Source organism: Amphiprion ocellaris, chromosome 7 (assembly GCF_022539595.1).
Source record: "Amphiprion ocellaris isolate individual 3 ecotype Okinawa chromosome 7, ASM2253959v1, whole genome shotgun sequence".
NCBI lineage: Eukaryota > Metazoa > Chordata > Actinopteri > Pomacentridae > Amphiprion > Amphiprion ocellaris.
In genome coordinates this window covers 28,960,988-28,984,252 of record NC_072772.1, presented here as the reverse complement: position 1 = coordinate 28,984,252, position 23,265 = coordinate 28,960,988, and the positions used below count along the sequence as shown (strand labels likewise).

General features: G+C 38.2%; 1 protein-coding gene across 3 annotated transcripts; it reads left to right on the top strand.

The window, feature by feature from the left end:
- The first annotated feature begins 10,144 nt into the window (after positions 1 to 10,144).
- postnb (periostin, osteoblast specific factor b) lies at positions 10,145 to 22,841 on the top strand. 3 transcript variants are annotated; one of them, XM_055012151.1, is made up of 23 exons: positions 10,145 to 10,307; positions 10,839 to 10,937; positions 14,084 to 14,148; positions 14,383 to 14,540; positions 14,618 to 14,782; positions 14,877 to 15,023; positions 15,378 to 15,519; positions 16,354 to 16,566; positions 16,677 to 16,811; positions 17,634 to 17,782; positions 17,946 to 18,082; positions 18,268 to 18,398; positions 18,513 to 18,643; positions 18,802 to 18,904; positions 19,038 to 19,105; positions 19,394 to 19,439; positions 19,568 to 19,597; positions 20,015 to 20,148; positions 20,188 to 20,206; positions 20,331 to 20,378; positions 20,790 to 20,867; positions 20,954 to 20,989; positions 22,185 to 22,841. In XM_055012151.1, exons 1-23 carry the CDS (start codon positions 10,189 to 10,191, stop codon positions 22,211 to 22,213), a joined length of 2,382 nt encoding a protein of 793 aa, XP_054868126.1. In that variant the 5' UTR covers positions 10,145 to 10,188; the 3' UTR covers positions 22,214 to 22,841. The 3 variants fall into 3 exon arrangements, with proteins under 3 accessions (XP_054868126.1, XP_023118636.1, XP_023118638.1); XM_023262868.3 differs by having other exon boundaries at positions 20,015 to 20,206; XM_023262870.3 differs by lacking the exon at positions 20,954 to 20,989 and having other exon boundaries at positions 20,015 to 20,206.
- The last annotated feature ends 424 nt before the right edge of the window (positions 22,842 to 23,265 follow it).

Here is a 23,265-nt window from a genome sequence, read left to right as displayed (position 1 = left end):
CCCCCCCCCCCCCCCCCCGACCCGCCCCCCCCCCCCCCCCCCCCCCTCCCCCGAGGGGGCCAACGGCCCCACACAGCCAGGAAGCCAGACACAGGGGCCGAGCGGCCCACCGAAGGGATGGCAACCAGCCCATCACAAGGCAGGCCACCACCGGGAGCCGGCCAGAGGAAATCGGAGCCGGGACCCGATGTGAGTCCAGAGGGTAAAAATGGACAGTGTGGTGGGGCCCGGCGACGCCGACAGGGAGGCACCCCGCATACCCCCCGCACCAGGCCCCAGGTGAGCGCAGTACACCCAGGGCCCCCACTCCCCGCAATGCGCCCTGACAACCCACCAGGACAGAGCCACCACATGCCACCAGCCCGCAGTACAGCCACAGCGCCCACCAGGACGGCCAATCCAGCCCCCGCAGCCCACCAAGAGCCATCGCACCTGCCCGGACCCGTCGGGCACGCAGGAGAACCCCCCCCGACCACAGCCCCCAGGTCCCGGGGACCCCCCAGCCACAGCAACACGGATGATGGTCCACCCCCGCCACACCATAGCTATAAGGGGGCCGGGTCCCACCAGTGAGGCCATATTAGTGAGATCCCCCCATTACTCCCTGTTAATATGTCTCCCGATCCCAGACTGGAGACATTATCCCTGCACCGTGATAGTGTAACCCTGAGTGTCATGTGGTGCATATTCAATTTAAATCATTATGCATCCTGTCATGTGTATAATGGCTTAATAACGTTATGTTTTCTTTTTTAACATTATATTACATGCATAACAATACAGAAATGTTTAGCAAATATTGATCTCAGTGCTGACTTCACACTCAGGAAATTGTGGAAGAGGTTTGTAATTCATGATATACCTTTAGCAGTGAAGTCCTGACACCCTGCTGCCTATGTTCCCAAAAAAACTTGTTTTTTTCTGTAATTTGCAGAAATAATGTAGCTTAATGTTCCATAGAAGAAATACTAGTCCTAATATGACTATAAACACATTAATTGCATTCAAAATCTGATACATTTTTATATTTCATTCATGTTATTATCTAGTTAATTAATGAGCAATGCAGCACCTAGCTAATTCAGAGATCAGAGGCAGCTTCACTTTTACTCCTTTACCTCCCTAACATGCTTAGGGTAAGAAGGACAGTCTTAATCTTGATGTTATTGTAGCAGAAGGGGCAATGCAATCTAGGTAGGTTTTGTTGCAGGATTTACTCCTTAACCATGTGCTTTTATATCAGCTGCTATAACTTGCAAGCACCAGGACCTCCTAGAAATATGTTACAACTGTGCAGTTTAGAAACTTGTGATTTTACTCTGTGATTAAATAAAAGTGGAAACTAAAAGTGTTTCTAGCATTTTTTGGTCTCATCAACAACAAAGTAGCTCTCCCCCTTAACTTGGAAGTAACATTTTTTTCCCATTTCTCTAGTTTGAAAATGATGCATATTGATGCTAAAAACTGAAATTAGGGCAGATGTGGTAAAGTAGGAATAAACTGAACAAACGAGTCGCACTTGAACTGACTATTCTCATTACTGACGAAATCTCTTGTGTTTACTAGAGAAAAGGATCCGGTAAATAGTTTACCTTCTCTCTCACTGTGTATACAGCTGTCCCTCTGACATAATGAACTAGATGCACAATTTACATCAACATGTTTCCTTTTCTCTTGGACTGTTTGACCTGTCACAGGAGAAACATTACTGAAGGCACACTCTTATTTGCAGAATCAAAACTAATTTGGCACAGGATTTATATCCTGCAAGTTTAGTTTGGTTTAAACTAACTCTGCTTTTGGCATTAACTTAAAATGAATTCTTGGAGCCAGTCGCGTTGTTTGGCCCAAGTGTCCAAGACTAGTCACAAATATTTTATGAATAGCCCTGGACCTCTCTCCCTCTCTCTCTCTGTCTCTCTTTTTGGTACTAGAAAAAAGCCAAATCTCATATCTGCTCAGTACTGAAAATGTAAAGGCAGTACAGAAATATTATTTATAGTACTATGATACATATATACAAATATAAGCCAAGGTAACAGAAGTGATTTATTTATTATCATTAAAGGAGAAAGGGGAAGTCAAATGCAATGTAAATTAAAATCCACAACATAAATAAAAACCTGTGATACAAGAAAGGTAGATAAGACCAGAAAAACAACTACAACAACACCTTAGATATAGTGTTGGAACATTGTTAAGGCTACTGATCAGAAGGTCAAAATTTCAAGCCTCACTGTTGGGCCTTTGAGCAAGGCTCTTAACCCCATCTGTTTCAGGGGCACCTCATCATGGTTTACCTTTGTTCTGACTATAGACTGTATATAAAGATGTATGATGATGTATGATATATATATATATATATATATATATATATATATATATATATATATATATATATATATATATATATATATATATATATATATATATATATATATATATATATATATATGGTTCTGACCCTAGCTTTCTAACAAGCTCGGGTCAGACTCCATTTTGTTGTGCTGTTGTGTGCATTGTCAATAAACTTGAATTGTGTCTCTTACCTTCATATAAAGGTAAGCTTTCAAGACACTTTTAAGATGATACTGACAGAGGTGTTGTGCCATCTACCAGAGTGCACCTGTGACTCAGGCAAGTGTTTACTTTCATGGTTGTCACACAATTTCAAGTTTATGTAACCTGTTAGTACAGTGGCAAGTTTACATACATAAACCAACCATAGCAGACCACTCAAACAAATGTTAGACTGGCTATGAATAGTTTCATCGTGTTGCGAAAATTATCTGAGAGGCAACTGGTTCAAGGAGAGAACGAGGAAAAGAGTGGAGGTTGCAGCATGCTATATAATAGAGGTGATGTGTTTGTAAGTGGATGTGAACGTTCTCCTCCTCCTTGGGGGAAAAAAGTAAAGCATGTAGAAGAAGGGTTTCAGGTGAAGACAATGACCAGTTGGCTTCCACCATCATCTGTCAGGACAAAGGGAGCATAGAGGAAGAGGGCTGAGCAAGAAACTCAGACTGAATGCTGAAGTCTCAGTGTTGTGGAAATTTCTGTAATAACGTGAATTCACAAAGAGCAAATGTCCCATGACACATGTCCAACAAAGATCTGCTGTCTTCCCAGCAGAGACAAAGAGAGCTGAGCCTTGGATCTCTCATTGCCGAGGATTCTTTTGGCTGTGCCTGTCAGTGTTCCCCAACCATCTGTGAAAATGCACAGAGTGAAAAAGAACAGAGGGGTATTGTGATTTGCCAGGCCATAATGTGGTTTGTTTTTCATTTTAGGTTGCACTGATCCTCTAATCAGCTAAAAAGTGTCAAGATCTGTTACAACAGTATGTCATAGAAAAGGGTGGAGGGACAAAGGAATCTCCAAGATTTCAGTATTAGTCCTTTACACAATATAATTAAAATATTAAAAAGCATTAACTTTATTACATTTGATTGGCTAAAATCCACAAGGACTGTTAAAAATACTCCACAGTACAAAGTGTGTAGCACATGAGGAGAGTGTTACTGAATGTTGACCATAAATAAACAAAAAGGGGGAGAAAATATTTCTTGAGGCCGAGCTTCCTGGTACCTGTTAAGTGTAACATCAGTTTTTACTTGTCTGTTTACTTGTCTGCACTTTTATTAATAGAATTTTAGTTTATTTTTTTATTACATGTGTTATCTCTAAAATGCTTATATTTTTCTCATCACTTGTCTTTTTTGCTGTTACATTGAATCTTTTAAATGATCCTTTAAATCTGTGTGTAATTTCCCCAACTTGTCGGTGCAATTTTTGATTATTTTATTTTTTATATTTACTTGTAAAGAACATTGAATAACCTGTATTTAAGGCGTGATACAAATAAACTCACTTGATTTACCTTTTGTGTCTGGTTATTGCAACACCCAGGTGGAAGGTCCACCACAAAATCGCATTTAATAGTATACTCATAGTAGGTCTAGTATGGAGCAGGAGAGTAAAGCTAAACAGAGAGCAGAACTCACTCACCAGAACTTTTCCTGAGGCAAGCACCACAGAACAAGTTGGTGCACCTTTTATTAGGCTAAACAAATTCGAAACACGGAAGTAGGAGGAACCAAAAGAACCCATTTCGAAAAATCCTCTCAAAATTAGTTGTACGGTGGTCTAGGAGGGACATTTCACTCGTGCTGCCGATAATAGCCAGAGGGACGTAGTGGGAGCGATGCTCTGCTGTGATTGGTGGAGAAGGAAGCGCCGGTATCTTCCGCTTTCCTTAAAAGGAAAACGCCAAAACCGAACCGGAATAGTGTTTATCTACCTGTCGGCAGGAGGTAGCCCTGCGTTTTAATAATTCTCCCTGTTCCGCCCTTGAAATGAAACGTCTATTTTGTCATCTTAATTTTTGTTTCTTGTGTCGCTGACTAGGATGTTGGCAAATAGGTTGTGGAAAATGTAACAAACATTAATCCCCTCAGATATATTTAATGCCACCTTGCCTACCTGGGATTTTAAGAGTAATGACAGCTTGAGAAAGTTTTTGGGTGATTTTATTTATTTTATTGTTATTTTATTTACAGACTGACTTTTGAAGGTAGTAATGAAAGCAAAGGTTGGCTATTTTGAAGAATCTAAAATATAAAACATGTTTTGACTTATTTCACACTTTTTTGTTTACTGCACAATTCCATATGTGTTCATTCATAGTTTCAGTGCCTTCAGTGAGAATCTACAATGTAAATAGTCATGAAAATAAAGAAAAACCATTAAATGAGAAGGTGTTTCCAAACACTTCACTGGTAGTGTCGGTTTCTTGTTCACAATTTAAGATTTTCTGTACTTATGATGATGCATCACAAGACTGCAAGATAAAACTAGAGCTGTAGTATGCTATTCACACAAAAGAATAAAACTTTTAAAAACTGAACTATTTTTATATTAAAGTTTGTAGGATCCATTTTAGCCTTATTCTATCAGCTGCAGTCCTGGTGATGTTTAACAGTCGGGAGCAAGTAAAAAGCATATATAAAAACATCATTCAGTCCAGTAAAGGCTTACAGCAAATCTCATAAGGTCACAAAGCAGACCATAACTGCTTCTGTTTTAAGTTTATATTGCTCTACAAAGGTATATAGAACAATGGATTGACTCTGAAATTACTTACAGCTATAAAACTCATACTTTTCCCTCTCACTATCTCTGTGAGATCTTCTAGGAACGATGATACTATTTTGTAAGAGAACTGATTGGTCAGTAGGCGATGTGCTTTAACACGTGTGGATCTGGACAATAACCTGCTCCACACCTGATTAGATGTACACCATAAGTAACCATGGAATGCAGTAAAGTTTGTTACATACAGCTACATGTTTTAGTCATTTGATAACCTAATGTAAGTCAATCAAAATGAACATTCAAAAAATGCTTTAATTTATTAATTTATCAATTTGAGCAACGCTGTTTTGCCTTCACTTAAAGAAGAAATGTAGCCCATTAAGTTAGACAACCTAAATATTTAGTGTACATCTTTTAAAAACTGACTGAAACTTGGCTTAATTTTCCCCAAATTGTTTTGCAGATTGCTGCCAGAGAAACAATATTTATGGCTATTTTACTTGGTAAATATTTGGTTTTGCTTTGACTTATTAGAAACAGCTGCCAACTGTATCAGCACTTGGCACGAGAAATCCTTTTTAATCAGTCCTGAAACTGAAATTATAGCCTGTTCCAAGGAAACTTAGCAATTGTAAAGTTGATAGTTCATTTTGCATTGGCTGCCAGAAGACATTAACTGGCACTAAACTTGTACAGCCTTGGTTGATTCGTTACAAATTCTATTGAACACCTGAGATGATGGGGCCTCCTTTTGGAGGCACCTCTGTCAAAACCACAGTTAAAGCATATTTTGCATTGTTGTTGCAGTTGCCTGTGGTTTAAAGGGAATAATAACAATTATACAAGGGGTAATTTTTATTTAATTCACCTGATTAAATGTTATCACTGCTCATAACTATGCATAATTTGGGCGTGGTCTCTTTGAGTGACAATTTGAATACTGTCATAGAACATCCATGGCCCGCTCCAGCTCAACCTCTCCTTCGGAGTTTGGAATTGTCATGGAAAAATTACTCTCTTTCCCCTTTGAGAGGTATTTCCTCGCAGCTGTTAGCTGAAGACATCCCAGAATATCATGCAGGTTGCATCTGTCAACTGCAGTCACCTAGAATCAAGTTGTAGAACCTATAGGTCACCTCACATTATGTTACGGGTTATCACCTTTGACCTCTGTTCCTATTTGCTTCCCCCAAACTGAGGCTGTAAGCACATTCAGGCCCTCTCTGTCCCTAATATGACCCTGAGAAGGCAGATGCTGCAAAGACAACTGCTGTAAGAAAAACATGACTTGGTTAGATATTGTCTAGTTGATGTTCCTGAGCAGACAAGTTGTCTCCATATTGGCCTGTAATCTAAATATGGCATTCCTCCCAACTCCTTATATAGCCAAAGTCAAAGAGAAGGGCCTCAGAATTGATGCTGCCAGTGCTCATATCACTGTTGCTCGTTGTATCACTCCTCCTGATATCAATAAACCTTATTCTCAACATGAGCCATCTGAGTTTCCAGAGTGTCTCTGAGTCTGCATCCTCAATCCTCTCCACATCGCAGAAATTCCCTAATAGGAGGGAGGCATTGCCAAGATGGCGACGGCTGAAGTCGTCACACTGAGTTTTGATACTGCTGCTGGAAAACTGTGGGTGACATCAGCGAGGTGTCGTCAGTTGTTATATGCAGTCTGCGGTTGCTTGTTAGAGAAAAGGAGAGGAGGATTTGTTCAAAGAGCTCTTGATAGGCACTGAATTCAAGATCAGATGAGATAAAACTTTTTTAATTCTAAAGGAAAAGTCAGAAATACTGTGCTACTCTCATTTTTCAATAATATGACTTAAAAATTACATTAATTCTGTTCTTGTAAGGCCAGTATGGTGGAGATGTTACAAATGAAGCGATAAAGACTGTTGTAACCAGAGGTGCCATAATGTCTGATCAAGTCATTGCAAAGATTGTGATGGAGGGAACTAAAGACCTCGAAGACCTGGACATAGCTGTGTCTTGCTGATGCTGCAAATATGCACACTCAGCCTCAGCTATCCAAAAGAGCTAAAAATAAAAACCAGCAACAACAACTTGATGTTACAAAAGACATACCCTGAGTTAGGTGGTCTGAAAGCCTGAATGATGGTAATGTCTCTGAAAAAATAAGCTTGAATAAGGTTTTGGACGCAAATAATGGTTTATAGTCAAAAACCTGTAAGTTGATATTAGCTTCATCGTTAACAGCTTGATAATAAAACTGGAATTGCTATGTGTTAATTATTCTGAAGTGAAATAGGTTAGTAATACTAAATCTTAATGCGTCAGTAATTATCACGCAGTAATACAACACTGAAATCATGAGTGGGTTAAAGTTTTACTATTAACCCACAAACCTACTTCATACTAACCTTGCCCCAAGTACTGCAAAAGTCTAAGAGTTTTTTTGTTAATGTCATTATTTCCCCCCTTTCTTAAAATATAGTATCACATGTAAGTGATTATGTGGTTGGAAGAAAAATGAGCTTGTGTCAGAGATGTTCCAGTGCCAACTACCAACCAGGCATCCAGCGCCCTCTATTGATGTGTAAGCACAAGAGCCTTGTGCAGTGGGCTACATGAAGGGATCGTACACTCAATCATGTTCCTTAAAGTAGAAAACTTCGAAACCTGTGGGAAATCATGCAAATAAGAGTATTTTTGATTAACAGAACTTGCAGTTAGTTATGATTTTCATCAGTGTTGTGCTATACTCATATTCTGTATTTGCACAACTTCAAACAACCATGGATGCTGGATGAAACTGGATGAAGTCAGTTTCTGTTACCATAGTAGCCACGCTATCTAGCCAGTCAACATTGTTTTGGGCTTTGTACTACTACTGCAGCTTATGCAGTTTAGCAGTTGCATTTTGTCCCTTTCATTTCAGCTTTCAAAAGAGATTCCAAGAAATATACAGAAAGCAGAGATTATACTTGGGCTCAGAACTTGTATGTTCTTTGTAGCACATGTGGTGTTTGTCTCAGTGTCTGTGTGAAAGAGACTGACTCAGACAGAGTGTGTTCAAATAAAGTGCCAAAGCCACACTGCATTTATTATCACTGTGACTTAATTTATGCCAATCCTTTTTCTGTGCAAGCAAGCACAGTCTTTAGTTTCAACATGGTCTGTTTCATGGTATAATAGGACTGCAAAGTTAATGTATCGCAGTATTTGGGGATTTTAGTGGATTTTATGTGCATGTACGTTTCCTAGAATAAGCCTTGAATTCGGGTCATAGGAGCCTTGCTGACTTCAAAGTGTCATTTTTTTGGACATGAGGTATGCTGTTTTTTACTTTCATGTTCACTGTGTGTTATATACATAAAAATATGCATATAACGCACAGGCGCAAGTGAGACCAGTGCTTTCTGGGCTTTCGGTCTTAACACCATTCTATCCCACAGTTCTGGGTTGTATCTGTTTTTTTTATCATCTGCTGACTCAGATGTCCAGTGAGACATTACTTTGCTGATCTGATTTGGAACATGTGGCCATAGCCACGAGGTCTAACATGTGATATGCATCCATCCTACAACCTCGACCAGTTAAGCTTAACAAAGCCCACACATCTAGAATGCATGGTGTTTGCATGTCAAGAATTATGCAGTGTTTCATCAACCAATGCAATGGATCATTTTTCTTATTAGTTAAGAGATAAACTGTAATTTGCAGGAACCTAGAAAGATTTTTTTAATAAAGTGCCTGCTTTCATATGTTTAACGCGTGTGCTCACACTGTTTATAAATTGCAGCTTATTGTCATTTCCTTGTAACAGCTCTGGGATATTACATTATGCATACCTAACACGTTTCACAGGCAGTTGTTTCCTGTGTTTTGTTGTGTCTGTGAGGTTGTATCTAAGATACTGTTGTTAACATAAAATTACAAACGTCTGTGTTCTCACGTTTGAACACCTAAGGGTAGACTTGACTTTAGTGTTGTCTTTCGCAGCTTTAAAAAGCTAGCATGGCTCCATTGAGATAACACTTGGCAATTTGATAAATATAATTTGCTGGGCATCCAGGTTAAATGTATAAGTATACAGATACATGCTAAACTAAATTTCTAAACTCCTAATCTTGCAAAATGGAGACTTGTCTTTGGGTGCTCTGGTTAAGCTGTTTTGTTTTTGACTTCTTAACTGATATTTCAAATAATTATTTACATCAGTATTTATTCCCTCTCCCCTGTTAAAAATATGTGACGCGTTACATGTGCATGAAGTGTGATCCTCACTGCTTGTGTTCCCCCCAGCCACTAGGTGGAGCAAACTGCCTTTTGAAAGATTTATACAGTTAGTGCTCTGGCATTTGTTCAGAGCAGAGATTAAGCAATGTTTCTTTGTTTGCAGTCCAAATAAATGACACTTTTATAGGCAAGAGTGCATTTATGCAGAGTTCAGCCTATCTGCTCAGTTCACATATTTAGTAATGTGTCACAGCTTTTAGGTTGAAACACACCAAGTTATTTTGCAGCAGTGTACTGAGAATGCATGTTGAACCCTAGAATCTTGAATTTGAAAAAGTTTGTCATTGTATCCAAATAACTGTACTTGTATTTAGTGCAGTGCAATGGATTACATTTGAATTTAATGGCAAAACTGTTTCTTTAGACTTGAGTCAATAAGTGACTTTTAGAATTCATAGAAAATTTCTAAAACAAGTAAAAACAACTAATTTAAAATGTTTCAAAATAACAGATTATTTTATGGCAAAAACATTAAAAGTATGTATAGCTTCAAACCCATACAAATGAGGAATGGCATTGATTACAAAACACCAAATGTGATGGTGGTCCTACTTTTACTACTCACTAATCTCTAGGAATCTCATTTCACATAGAAAGTAATATTTCAAATAAAAAGATTTGTAGTTCATAATGTATAACAGAATAAATAATAAAGTCCATTATATTTGTGTATAGAAACATGGTTTCTGAAACAATCTGGGTGGTCCACACGTGTAAGAAATGTTGCCATCCTCCTAGAGTGGAGGGTGAGACTTGTGGTATATAAACTCCTGTTCTGAGTCTGCTCCGGTTACTCTGGGTCTGGAAGGGCTAGCTAAGGAATCAAGGATGAAGCTCCTTTTTGCAGCTACCTTTATTCTCTTTCTGCTCTCTACATTTGACAATGCTGACTCCTCAGCTTATGACAAAATAGTTGCCCACAGTCGCATCAGGGCAAGAAAAGAAGGGTAAGCTTATCAATATGTTTCATTACTTTAATCTTTGAGGGGTTTTTTCACTTTTGTGATTTCGTGTTATTTTATTGTGCATGCATGAACTTTGAGCATAACAAGCATCAATAGTTCTTATAAGTTCTGCCCACCTGTATCTTTGTTATTTTTAGACAAAATCTTCTATATTGTAGTGTAGTCCCAGTTGTTGCACAAATATCAGTTGTTTATTTATTCAGATGTGTTATAAAAGAATACTAATTTCAGTGAGAAAATGTATAAGCCAGCAAGGGAATAGCTGTTAAGCCATAACTCAAAAGAGTTTTTATGTACAGCAGGCGTTGATATCATTATTCATATCTGGCCATCTGGTTTCAGAGGCAGCAGGCATACTTGCCAAAAATTATTCATACTTGACAGTCTGATGTCTTATACAGTAGGGCTGCTTCTTGCATTTACACATGAATTATTTAATGTTTCATAGACTCTTATTCTGATTTTACCTGCTGATTAATGTTTTGCCTCCTTTTTACCATCAATTTTCATTAGACCCAATGTCTGTGCACTCCAGCAAGTCATGGGGACCAAGAAGAAGTACTTTAGCACTTGTCGCAACTGGTACCAAGGGGCCATCTGTGGAAGGAAAGCGTAAGTGTTGTTTCTGTATCCACTGGGACAAGTTGTTTCTCCATTTACGGACATTAAACGCAAATTTAGTGGCTGAAAAGTTTACCCTGAGTATCAGTTATGCATGTCTCTTCACTGTCTGCTCCCTCTTCTTCTGCTCTTTCTTCTAGAAGGGGTTTCATGGAAACTTGGATGTTTCCGTAGAGATAGACATCTGTTATCTAACTTTGAATTACTCTACCACTTAAAATGAAAAACACACTTGAGGAAGCAGCCCTAAACTCTTTGTAATGAAGGCAGTCCCATTTGGTCCTATAAACTGTAAGTTACAGTTTTCATAACTTAAGAAGCCTGGTCGTTGTTGGATGCCACAGCGGTGAACCACTGATTCCAGGATATGATGTGGCTGCAAAATGTTGACTGTATTCATGAATGGAAAAGTGCTCAGCTCAATCAGCTCAATTGTTCCAGCTCTCTCAGCACTTTTTAGTTAAAACATTGATCAAGGCTATGCCTATTTTGCAGTCTCCCTTATTCTTTTCCCTTACACATGGACGTGCATGCAGCGCATATACTGAGTTTTTCCTCAGTGTTTGACCAAATCATGCTTAGTATGCAGTTTAAATAGCCTTACTGATGAATACACTGCTCATACTTACTGCTTAGTGAACTTGGCAAGTGATAATGTTGGAAATATTGTGCATTTCATAATGTGTATTTCAGTGAAGTTTGACGTGTACTCTAACAATGAAAAAAAACATACACAAATATTTTTTCAATGCACAACTTCACTGTGTGCGGAAATATTCCTGTTATTCATTAAAATTTACTTAGATTAGTTGGTTAAGTTGACATAAACTGAGCTTTAATCTGAATTAAGATGGATTTTGAAAACAGAAAATGAGCAGACCAATTTAACTTTGTGTTATAGTGTTTCTGAGTGCATTAGGCAAGTCTTTACTGTCTTCATCAAACCTGTTTTTCAGCGCATGTTCCCCCAAGCCTGTCTTTCCCAACCTTTCCAGATGTTTTCAGCCGTCTCCAAACAATAAACATTTTCTGTTTTTTGAAATAATTGTTTGTCATAACTTTCAGCAGTGCTGTTTTAAGGTAGCGATTTTGACAGTCTGCTATAAATGTTGCTCATAGCAGTACATTTGCATAAAGCACATATGCACATTAACATCAACAAGTTTGTCTCACACTGATTACCATGGACCAGGACTACAACACCTTAGTGGAAACTAAAACCAAAATGTCAAGAAAGGTAAAGAAGCATAAGCTAAAAGGCCACTACTGCAGTCTTGATCATATGAAATACTTCAGTCTAACTGGCTGACCACGATGGTCTAAGACGGTGCGGTTTAAATTTTGCTTTTCAGTTTGTTGCAATTGGAGCTCAGTCTAAATTAATGTAACCAGCCAAAGTATTTGTTTTCACCCACTGAGAAAGCATTTTGACTTCCAGACCAGTTCTGTCTCCAAGAAAACTCTGTACTACCAACTTCAAGACTACCCATTAGTATGACAAAGTTATCATGATTCTTAATACAGTACGTTTGCATGCTGACAAGTCAAAAGTTTCCAGTTCCATGGCCAGACACAATCCCTCAGTGTGGGAAAGCAATGTAATGAGGGTTAAGCTGACTCAGCCCCAACGGGGCTTGTGTGATCTCATCCCAGCCCCTGCAACTCCTTTCAACCTTGATTCAGCTACAGCTGTTATAGAGGTGCATTTAAGCATGACCCAGAAGCATTAGTCTGTACTCTGTCTGAAACATCAGCAGTGAATAAAAGAACAAAGTGCTACAGAAAACTCCCTGCTTGTGAAGTCTTGTCTCCTGACAGTCTGAAAGTCTTGGTTTTTAGTCATCAGTGAGCAGTGATTTCTAACTACTCTGATGCAGTTTTTCTTGTTTGTGATGCATTTGAATCTTATTTCTGATTCTAAATCAGTCATTATATCCATGTGCCTAAATGCCTGTACCATATGAACTACAGATCGCACACATATAATGCTTTCTTGTAATGCAGATTTCACAGTGAAATTGATAGTGAAGAGGAGCTACTAAACGTCAGCTCATTAACATCCTTTTTTCTTCAACTGATTTTTAATATTATCTAGAACCATCATATTCATAACCAACGTAATACTACTGTAAGTAATCAGTTTACAAAAATTAAAGAACTTGGGGTTATTCTTACTTTTGGCAATGATTAATAATGTTGGACTTAAATGGGAAAAGAAGCAGCTCTCCTCTTTTCTAACCATAAAAATCGTATATTTACCCCAATGAACTCCCCAGCCAACTCTGGGCACATATGGTATTGTTTAAACCTACATCTGTGGTGTTCTTTATGTCTTGTGGGTCTTTTTATTGTTGAATACCTGCTAGTCATTTGAAGTGAACGGTACATCTCTGAATGTCTAGTTTTCCCAGAGATGGAGACAGTGCTATAGTTCCAACATGATCAAACCTGCTGACGCAAGCCAAGCTTTCATCTTGCAGCCAAACTTCAAATTTTACTACTCTCCTCAGGCTATGGTGTCAGGCTCTTTGGAGAGAAGACACTGCTTCACATGTCTGTCTATTAGCAAATAAATATTTCTCATTTGTGTCTAATTTCTGGAAACATAAATCATAATACCAATTCTCTGTTTTTAAAGAACTGTAAAACCTCCCGGGACAATGTTGTTTTTCAGATTAGCTCAACTTTTTCCGTACAGGCTATCAAAACCCATGTTTGCTATGTTGACCAAAATTTCCTAAAACTCATCTTATTACACTGTAATTTTTCAAGGCCAAAATCATAATGTTTTTGTGGTTAGTCCATTGCCAAGTAAAGTCCAAACTAATTGTTTAGCTACAGAAAGGAGGTTTTTGTTATATAAATTTACTACTGTAATGGTAGCATAAGCCTCAAGGCATCCTTTCCATTAGGTTTTGGCTTAAGCTGTTGGATCACATGGTCTGTTTGGGTAGTGCAAGAGATAATGAGTGACATCTGGAAACACTGAAAACACCAACATATCCATGAATGATGACTCAGCTCAAAACATGGCAGCCAAAAAAAATAATCCAAATTTGTTGTTGAAAGATTATTGCAAACAGTTTTTCATAGGATGCACAATACCAACATTTATAACGTGTATGCTTTGCCTGCAGGACTGTACTTTACGAGTGCTGCCCTGGGTACATGAAGCTGGAGGGCATGCGTGGTTGCCCTGCAGGTACGGTCTGTGCTACAATGTTATCATTGTATAAAGGTTAGATGAGGCCATATTCTCCACCTGTAGAACAGCTGTGTGCTATTTTTGAAAGCAGACCAAATAAACTAAAAGAGGATGCCATGACATATTGTCGACACATTGTCTTTCTTTTCAAGCCACAAATGTTTCAAAGATTTCTTGTTTCTATTTTCAGAAGGACTGTCTGATATCTAATAGTGCTCATTTCTTTTCTAGTTGCCCCGATTGATAATGTGTATGGCAGTTTGGGTATAGTCAAGGCCACCTCAACACAAAGATACTCTGACATCTCTAAGCTAAGACCTGAGATTGAGGGATCGGGATCGTACACTTTCTTCGCTCCTAGCAATGAGGCCTGGGAACTTTTGGATGATGTGAGTCAGGACAAAACAGAAAGCTTTGAACCTTTCCAGCTGTGATGATTTAACATTTCATTTTTATTATCTAACAGGATATGAGGAATGCACTGGTCAGCAACGTCAACATTGAGCTGTACAATGCTCTTCATTATCACATGGCCAACAAACGCTACTTGACTAAAGATTTGAAGAATGGACTGACAGTCACTTCCATGTACAATGACCTTGGTCTCCACATTAATCATTACTCCAATGGGGTGAGTATTGTCATTAAGTATTGTTAAAAGAGTCAACTTTTAGTACTAAAACCACTTGTCAAGTGTGTGACATTGAATTTAATGTTATGTGTAGGTGGTGACTGTGAACTGTGCCAGGATTATCTATGGAAATCAAGTTGCCACCAATGGAGTTGTGCATGTCATCGACCGTGTCATCAGTGCTGTTGGAAACTCCATCCAAGATACCCTTGAAGTTGATGATGACTTTACAACTCTGACTGTGAGTACACACAATGGTAGACCAATCAATAGACCTCAGAACTTGTACACACTGAAGTGATTAACAGCAATTTGCATCACAGTTTTGATAAAGGGCTTATTGTGGCAATGTTAGACAAATAACAGAGCAAAGAAAACAAATCATGTTTCTTTACTTTTTCTTTCAACTTGCATCGTGGGGATTGCTAACCAAAACAGTAAATGTACCAATGTGCCAATATACTACTAAATATTTAAGATTGTTAAGTTATTTATAATTAGCAGTTTTTATGGCTGCCTCCTGCACGTTTCTACTGTACTTTATTGTATATTGAACTTCACTAAACATAATCGTGCTGGTGATATCATCTTCTAGGATCTATTTACCACTGCTGAGCTGTTGGAAAAACTGGGTCAGCCAGGACATTACACTCTCTTTGCCCCAACCAACGACGCCTTTGACAAGCTCGGCAGTGATGTCTTGGAGAGAGTTCAGAGCGATAAAGAGGTTCTCAAAGGTAGATCCAACTAAACGTGAAGGGCTTACTCTAAAAGGAAGAATTAAACTAACTGTAACAGGATCATATTTATATTTGGCACCATGGTTTCTGCACCAAATCTTACATAAAAAGTTTTTTTTTTCTCTCACATGTTGAGGTTCTTCCAATTCAAAACATACGAAGCCACGGTGAATCTAGGACTTGCATGCATTTAGCATTAAGTGAAAAAGTTGTACTGTACAGTTTAAAAAGAAAATCTTTAGTTTCAAGTTATGCATTAAACTGTTTGTGGAAAGTTGAACAATGCTACACATAGTTTGATAGTTGTTTTTTTTCCAATTGTTAGGGCTATGGAAGTTGATTTTTTTTTTTTGGTTTTGTTTTTGAAGAATTATATATAAAGCCTTAAAGCCTTGTATATAAAGTTTTAAAATGTACAGAGGCACTGAGCTCTTGAAACAAATCTGACAGAACAAAGTTTGAACATTTTTAACTAGCGTTGTGTTTTTTTTTTCTTTTCTTAAACACTGAGAGGCAGGATACAGCTGCTCCATTGAACAAGCTGATCTAATTGGCAACATATCAGAACATTTTTTTTATTTGCCCATAGCTTGCTTTCTGATGTGAGGTCACTCCACACAAAGTTAAACAGAGCTTTCCAAGTCTTTTCACTTAAGGACCCCAGGGATCCAAAGGGTCTGCAGGTTTCCTGGACATTATTTCCTCAGCTGCAGTTTAACATGAGAAAGAACATAAAGCTGCCAATGCTTTAACTGAGCTACTATGCATTCAAACTAACATCAAGCCATTCAACTAAACGACAAATTAATTTAAAACTTTGTTTCATTTCAGCTCTTCTGAATTTCCACCTCCTGGACTCAGTCCAGTGCTCTGAGGCCATCATGGCTGGCAGCTCTTATGAAACCCTTGAGGGCAACAACATTGAAATTGGCTGTGATGGTGAAAGTTTAACAGTTAATGGCGTCAAAATGGTGCGCAAAAAGGACATTTTCACCACCAATGGTGTTATCCATGTTATTGACGACGTGCTCGTGCCAGACTCAGGTTAGACTCCCATATCCTTTTTTCCTATTTAATCATTACAGAAATATATATATATTTTTTGTTGCCTAATTCATATTTTAAAGGTGTTGGGAAATCTTGTTCACTTTAAGCTAAGCAGGTAATGGAACTGCTGGGAACTTCCCAGTCAACCTTTGGTGACATGGTGTCTGAGCTGGGCCTTTCTAGTGAAATGAGAGCAGATGCTGAGTACACTTTGCTGGCTCCCCTCAATGATGCCTTCACTGGTGAGTCACATATTGCTCATTATATAATGCATACTTGTCTGTTTTCCACTCAGTAGGTGGCTAAATATGAATGATGGTTGCTCTATACTCAGTTGCAGTCTGGAATAAAGAAAGATACTTTCATTTCCCCTCGGATGCTGACTCATAAATGAATAAATAAGTATATATATGAAGCTTTAGGGCAATTAAGGAATTATTGGGCCACTGGAGAATCTCTATGCCATGTAAGAGCAAATAGCTATTCCCCCAGGAGACCATTCCTGGATTTCACCTGAGGGGAGTGGACATGCAATAAAAACAAGAAAGTGCAAGTAACTGAGGAAAAATCTCTCTTCTTCTGACTTTACAAAAATATTGTTTTCAGTGATGTACAGAATGCTCAATGGGGTTTCGAGGGAACTTCTATTAATACTATTGATGTTGGCTTTCATATTATATTTCTACTATAATGTCGTTATTGTGATACTTTTGCTACTGGTTTTTCATACATTTCTTACATAGCAGATAAATTTCTGTCACTATGTAGTAAACCATAGAGTTCCTTCAACAGTGCATTCAATCTATAAATTCTTCTGTCATTTTTAATTATTTGTAGATAATTAGACATGGTCCACCGACAGCACTGTCAAGTCAATGATAGCAGATATCCTTTTTTTGTTCAGAATATTGCAACCGCTCCTGTTGGGACTTGTTATGATAATGAGAATAAGAATATTAATGCAAGTTCTGTTACAAGAGCCAGTGCATTAGATGAGAATGTGTATTGTTGCCAGTGTTTTTAATTTTAAATGAGAAATATAAAACCATTTCTTTTCCCTGCAGATGAAGTGATGTCCATGGATCAGAGGTTACTAAAAATCATCCTGGAGAACCATGTCTTGAAGAACAAGATTGTTCTGGGACAACTATACAATGGCCAGCGGCTGGAGACCATTGGTGGAAAAATTCTTAGGGTTTTCATCTATCGCTCAGTATGTCCGCCAGTGTGGAGTTATGCCCCAAAATTGTGGCTTAGTACCACTAAACACACATTATATGCATTACCCCTGTCATTTAACCATCAATCTTTACATCTTATATCTTTGAGGCACTGCATGAATTGCTTTGCCTTTAACCTGTGTATTATATCTGCAGGCTGTGTGCATTGAGAATGCCTGCTTAATAAGAGGCAGTAAAGAGGGAAGCAATGGGGCCCTTCATCTCATGAGGACTATGTTGAAACCTGCAGAAAAAACTATATTCGAGATCCTGACTGAAAATGGAGGGTTCAAGTAAGTACAGTGCCATGTTAATGAAAATGGACTGTGGTTCAGCATAATACTCAGACCACATCTTTGTGTCTTTCCATTAAATCCACGTGGTACATAAGGGAATGAAAAAGTGCTGTTGTTGCAGTATGTCAGCCCTCAGTGGTTTCTATCACAGCCAAGTTACTGTTTTCTTCTCTTTGCTTCAGGATCTTTTTGTCTCTGATGGAAGCCGCTGGCTTGACTGACGTTCTCCGACAGGAGGGAGACTTTACTCTGTTTGCCCCAAGCGATAAGGCTTTTGCTGGTTTGAGCAGCAGTGATTTGAACTTGTTGAAGAGTAGGTCTACCAGACTCCCTTCTTCTTTTAATATGCTTCAAACACATGTGCTGCCGGTTCAGAATCATGCTCAGGAAACTGATATGTTTATATGAATAACATTCTGGATTTCAGGTGACATCAATGCTCTCAGAACGATCCTTCTGTATCACATCAATAATGGTGTCTTCATTGGTGGCGGTTTGGAGGCTGGAGTGACAAACCTCCTGAAGTCTCTCCAGGGTAGCAACCTCAGAGTGCTGTTTGTAGGTATTTAGTGCATACATATGCACAACTAAATATATATATAAAGTTTTGAAATTCTGCAAGCTACTGACATTTACGAATATTTTAAAACGCCGGTTCTTTCGTGTCCCTCATTTTATGTTTTGTTTTTTCCTCTGTAATTGTTTTCCTACCTCAGGCAAACAACACTGTGCAAGTGAATTCTGTCAAAGTCCCTGAAGCTGATATCATGGCCACAAATGGAGTCATTCACTTTATCAACCAAGTTTTGTATCCTGGAGGTAAACATTTCATCCAGTAAACGCTGCTGTATTCTCTTCCTTTTTTAAATCTGTCAAGACAAGCATTTTATGTAATGTTTTTATAATCATTGTAAAAGCCTAACTGTGGTTAACTCCCTACGCTTTCTTCCAGATATCCCTGTTGGAAGCCAGGATCTCCTCATGCTATTGAAGAGGCTCATCTCTTACATGCAAATCAAGGTGTCATATTAAAGACTGACTTCTTGTGATTAAAGCTGAAAGGTTTTTAAAGGGTAGGGTTTGGTTTGCTGTGTGCAGTTAGTTATTCCTTCTGCGACTGGCAAAATCACTTTTAGATAACTAAACATAAAGTACAAGTAGGACAAGAACCTACTTGAAAATGATGTGTGCCAAGAATTAATTGGTTGACAGAGATGTTATGCTGCTTTTAGGTTTTAAAATGCTGTATACTGTGAAACTGTGCACCATTTTGGTAAATATAGCATTTTTTTTTTCAAATTTTTACAGTACATTTCAGGATTCAGATATCAGGAAATCCCTCTTACATTCATGAGTAAGTATTGATGTTACTATGCTATCAATCTGTTCATGTTTTTATTTTATTCTTTGCAGTGCTGCATTTTTAATCCTCTAAGATGCTTTCTTCATTGTCATTAACGGCTATATGTCTCCTGTTGTTAGAGAGGATCATCACTCGTGTCGTCCAGGAAGGTACAGTAATGATGATTAGAGTATCATCATCATGTGATTCCTAATCACTAAAGCCTGACAGATTATAGTCAATAATAAACAAGTTGCATATGCAAAAGTAACCAAAAAAATATCCATTGGATAATTTTAGTACCAGTCAGCAAAATAATCTAAACCTGCTATTTTGATATTTAAAATATTTATTAACTTAATTTAAAAATAACACAACCTATACAACTCAAACAACTGTATATTACATATTAGATATAGAAATCATATGATTATGAATCACATTTTTGTGAACGCAACATTTCTGATCCAGTGAAAGGTCCATTTGTTAAAATACTTGAATACAGGTGGGAAATTCTCAGCATCGAAGGACAATGCTGTGCGCCTGTAATTTCAATGTAGTGAAACACACCTTCTTTGCTTTTATAGTTCCTGACGTTACCAAAGTGACCAGGGTTATCCAGGGGGAGCCCTCCGTCACCAAGGTTACTAGGGTCATTGAAGGTCAACCATCTGTCACCAAGGTTACCAGGGTCATTGAAGGTCAACCATCTGTCACCAAGGTTACCAGGGTCATTGAAGGTCAACCATCTGTCACCAAGGTTACCAGGGTTATTGAAGGTGAACCCTCCATCACCACAGTCACCAGTCTTGTCACAGATAAACACGTTTTACTAGAATCAATGTGTCAGTGGCTTCATATCACTTATCTTCCCCAAAAACTCATGAATGCTTTGGTTTCCAGGCCCTCAATACTCAGTCAGCACTGGCACCAGCAACATTGCGCTGGAAGGTCAGTAAAACTAATACACATTTGAAAACACAAATTTGAGAATAATTGTTGTTCTTTTGAACATAGAGAGCTATTTTCCGTGTGTGTGTGACTATAGTGATCATTGACTGATTTTATTGCTCATCTCTGCTCAACTCCCTCATAAGATTAAAAAAAAACCCCTTTTAACTAAAAACGGATTTCTCAGACTTAATATAATAATTACTAAGGAGTGAGTTTATATATAAACAATTGACTTCAACTAATATATAAATTTAATGAAATCCTAGCTGTTCAAACATGCTTAGGTACAATCTGTGCGATGTGTTATCACCGATGTCTATTAAGGTTAAAGTAACCAGAATGTAACCTGAATATTTTTAAGGTTGAACTACATCCCTTTAATTTTAAATATGTTTTCTTTTCCATCAGGAACTGACCTTTCAGAATATACCACCATTGAAGGGAATGCAAACTTGGACAGTGAAAGACTTACCAAATTAATCCAAAGTGAGTTTGACCTTGTTTTGCATCTGAGTGACTTGGAAAATAGTTCATAAATAATGTGTGACTTATTTGTTTGTTTGCCATTATAGAAGGCAATAGAGGAAAGCCTTCCCGACGGGTGTCAGGTAAAATGAAGAAAAAAAAATAGAAAAAAGAAATCATCAGCCTAAATTATAATCCTGCCTTTGTAATAAATGAGTGAGTTTAGGCTGTGTGTTTGAGTCTGCTGCTGTATTTAATATGGCATACTCTTCTCCTTTCATCATATGTCCAACACGCCCCCTCAGTCATGGGGTGTGTACTTAAAGCAATAGTCTGACTTTTTGAGAAATTTTCTTATTCTGCTCACTGTCTTCCTGAGAATTAAATGAGATGGTTTAACACTCTCATGTATGCATGGTAAATATGATGTGAAAGCCAGTAGCTTAACTAGCATCAAATGCAGAAAGAGGGAAAAACATGGGTTTGTCTACGAAGATGACAAAATCTACCCACTATCACCTCTGGAGCACACAAATTTACACATTATATCTTGTTTCTGTAATCACAGGCAAAATGTTTTACTGGGCTTATGTGCTGGAATATTTCTTGGTTAGTAACTTCCTGGAGCTGCAGTGGTTGCCTGGCAACCTTACTGTGATGGCAAGGATCTGCAAATAGTCTGGCCAAGAAATAATCCTCCGCACAACTCACTGCAAAACCACTATGTATTGTTTTTACAGTACAGATTGGGTACAGATTAAACAAACAAGAATTAATAAACTTGGGAGCTATTGGTAGGTGGGTTTTGTTTCTTTTGGACACAACCAGGATAGCTGTTTCCCTCTGTTTCCAGTCCTTTTGCTAAGTTAAGCCAGCCAGCTGCTCACTGTAGCTTCATCTTTTCCATGCAGACACAGGAATGGTATCAGTCTTCTCATCTAACTCTTGGCAAGAAGATATTTCCCAAAATGTCAGCCTGTTCCTTTATGCCAGCTGTGGGCTGCTAATTCATTTGCTGCCATGCTTGCTGCCGCAATGCTCACTTAAAGCTATACTGTAACTTGGTGCTAATGCCACTGCAGCTGCTGGTCATATGACATTTCATGAGGCCTACCTACACGCCAGCATCCACCTGTGAGCTCTATGTCTTTACAATTCCCAGTGGGGGAACCATCATCACTCCCACTCCTTGCTGTGCTAGGCTTGGTGTTTCCATGTGGGGAGTGATGAGATCAAAGCATAGGCACCAAACCTCAACACAGTACATGTTTTACATTTACACTACAATCTTTTCCATATGACTGACATGTATTTTTTGTTCTACCTCTTTTTTGCCAGGTGGCGGCAGGAGAAGAGGAAGAGACTGAGCATGGATGGATGACAATATCTCCCTTATAAAGGCAGAGAGAAACACCAAACCCCAAGGTTAAAACAGGTGTTTGAAAACAGGGAATACACCTAAAATGTCAGTGATTTCAGATATACTGTAATAGGTATAACTGAAACAAATAAAACTATGCTCATAAACAATTTAATGGTGCTTTGAATGTGTATACTGTATATTGAGTCTTCTGGTGCAGAATATGTAAACAGCTTAAATGAACATTTTGGCATGACTTTAAATACACAGCATGTCAGGGTAGCAATAAAACCATCTAAATCCAAGCCATTAGAATAGCAATAAAACCTTTTCGGTTTTAAACATCTCTATGCCTTTGCTAGAAGTGAAGGTTTAAAGAGATTTTACAAGCTGTTTGGAAAGATTTCTAAATCTCAGCATGATAAAGAGTGAAAAGTATGTGTTTTCTGACTGTAACTGTTATATTATTTTGACTTTTCTGGCTGTAAGTTGTTTAAGGTTTTCTATAAATTTTGTCTTTGCTTGTATCATTTGGAATGATGAAGCCAAATGCAGGTAGTTTTCTAATTTCCAAACATGTTCCAATAAAGTGCTTCTGTTGAGAAAAAATATGTGAGTTTGAAAAGGACATCTGAGGAGATTTTGTTTTGGCGTCATTTCTATGTCCTCACAACATTCTTAAGTAGTAAACACTGCTTCATAAAAGGTAGTCTAAAATATCAAATAGCGAATCTAAATCTGCGTGTAAGTGTGCACTTTGTATTTCCACATACATAGCATTTAAATGAATCACTAAGGTTTCTGAGTCATCATTTTCAGTAGCCTTGTCATTCATCTGTTGGTTCAAGAGGCAGCCTGGCACCCTCTTCTGGAAATGTCCAAGAGGAAGAAATGCAAAAACTACATCAATCTGGGTTCAAAAAACAGTTCTCTCTTTCCTTTTCTCAAGATGAGAATGTAACCCTAAGATACAATGTGAAGCTTGCATAAAAATACAAATGACTTCTAATTATTTAAAGAAAAAAATATCATTTATTCTTACTTTAGCAGCAGTAATAA